Source organism: Crocuta crocuta, unplaced genomic scaffold, assembly GCF_008692635.1.
Source record: "Crocuta crocuta isolate KB4526 unplaced genomic scaffold, BGI_CrCroc_1.0 scaffold174, whole genome shotgun sequence".
In the NCBI taxonomy this organism is placed as follows: domain Eukaryota; kingdom Metazoa; phylum Chordata; class Mammalia; order Carnivora; family Hyaenidae; genus Crocuta; species Crocuta crocuta.
The window spans coordinates 1,757,344-1,759,103 of record NW_027530330.1 but is presented as its reverse complement, the minus strand read 5'-3'; the positions used below and the strand labels follow the sequence as shown (position 1 = coordinate 1,759,103).

Below are 1,760 nucleotides of genomic sequence, written 5' to 3'. Positions count from 1 at the left end.
TTTAATATGCAGTCAGTACAGCCGACCATCAGGCTAGATTGCAGTTTAGCAACTTTGGTCTTACTCATCATTGATTTATTTTCTCTTTGCTGATTCAACAAATAAGAATTTTCCAATATAATTTTTATTAGCTGCCACTTTTTATAAAAATCTTTATTTTTGAGAGAGAGAGAAAGAGAGAGAGCATGTAAGTGTGTGTGGGGAGGACCAGAGAGAGAGAGAGGGAGACAGAGGATCTGAAGCAGTCAGTGTTATTAGCTGCCATTTGACTGAGTATTTACTATGTGCCAGGCACAGTGCCAAATATTCTTTTCTGCCTTATATCATCTAATTTCCATAGATATGTGTATTTCCAAATCACTTGCCCAGTTAACTGCCCCTCTCCAGGGCCCAAGCACTTACCCACTGCACCACACTGCTTCTCTCCTCTAAGTCACTCCTGATAGGAAAGTGTTGGGAACACAAAAGTCTCTCAGCAGCTATATATAGACGCTATCTGGAAACGGCAACCTAGAACACAAATGACTCAAGAACAAGTATGGAGGATACCAGGAAGTGACACTGTAGGGCAGACCAGGCGATTCAAAATCTCTTTTTCGCGGGTCCCCCCAACACCTGCCTCCGGCCTTTAACCACCCCTACTTAGCCCCAGTTTTAAAGCTCCCTGGTCCACGATGACCAATTTTAGGGATAGAATAACCTTTAAATACAAAGCGTCAAAAAACCAGTCCAGATATTTCCCAAATCCGAAGCTGCAGTTTAGGGGTTCAGTCATTACTGGATACAGGGAAAAGCCGTCCCGGGCTTTCCACCTCAGCCCGCCGACTCAATGATACGGGAGCAAATGCCCGGGGTAGGGTGGATTGCCTAATTCGCTTTCCTCACAGCCTTAGGAGGGAGACCTCGCAGCAAACCGCCAGAGGAGGAAGTGTGGCCGGAGGCCCCTCATTCCCTACCAGCCAGAGGGGAGGGCGGGGTCAGTGCCTGGGGGCCAGCTCTATTTGCCGCCCTTGGGGATCCCGGGGCAGGGCAGCCGGCGTTTATCATTCCGTACCTCACCCTGAAGCAAGGGCGCGTCGGCCAACGGGGAGCGAAGCTAGCTCGACCCCTGGTTTAACTGGAGCACAACCCCTGGTTTAACTAAAGGCACTGAAGGAGGGACCTGGGCTCACGGTGTGGGAATGGAATGGCTGCCGGCTCACCCCAAGGCGGAGCGCAGCTGGCACGGGAATTCTATTCCAGAGGATCCCTAGGGCTGCCCGCGCCGGTTGCCATGGCAACCCCACGCTCCTGGCGGAGCCGGCGCGCGCCTCTGGGCTCAGCCACTACCGGAAGTGACGTATTTCACCTGCCGTGCAAGGGTGGGGTGGGACGGGGGTGCGGAGGTGCCGCCGCCGCCAGCCAGTCGGGAGCGCGCGAGGCACAGGGTGACTGAGACCCCGGGTGAGAGCCGCCTACCTTCAGTGACCGCCCACGGCCGGGCCGCCACCATGGCGCTTCTGCTGCGCTTGGTCCTCTTGTGGGGAGTCGCGGGTGAGTGGGGGGCAATTCAGTTCCTAGGGTCCGTGTTGGCGGCGCCGCCCTGGGGCTCTAGCTGCCTGCGGCCACCCGGGAACAATGAGGCGTGGGGGAGGGGACGGGTGCGATTTGGGGGCGCTGCGGCAGTGGTGGCCGTGCGGGTGGTATTAAAATAGTGTGGTTTGCGGAGCGAGGCGTGCGAGCCCGGAAGGTGGAACGGCTCGGAATAAAGCCATGCAGGG

The 1,760-nt window shown here is 55.6% G+C and overlaps 1 protein-coding gene across 3 annotated transcripts in view; it reads left to right on the top strand.

Annotated features, from left to right (window-relative positions):
- The first annotated feature begins 1,288 nt into the window (after nt 1-1,288).
- CXADR (CXADR cell adhesion molecule) overlaps nt 1,289-1,760 on the top strand; it is a 51,966-nt gene continuing 51,494 nt past the window's right edge. Inside the window, exon 1 of one of the 3 annotated variants that reach the window (XM_077765641.1) lies at nt 1,289-1,533. In XM_077765641.1, the coding sequence (XP_077621767.1) occupies nt 1,491-1,533 (43 nt within the window). In that variant the 5' untranslated portion in view covers nt 1,289-1,490. The remainder of the gene's footprint in view (nt 1,534-1,760) is intronic. The other 2 variants (XM_077765640.1, XM_077765638.1) reach the window with 2 other exon arrangements.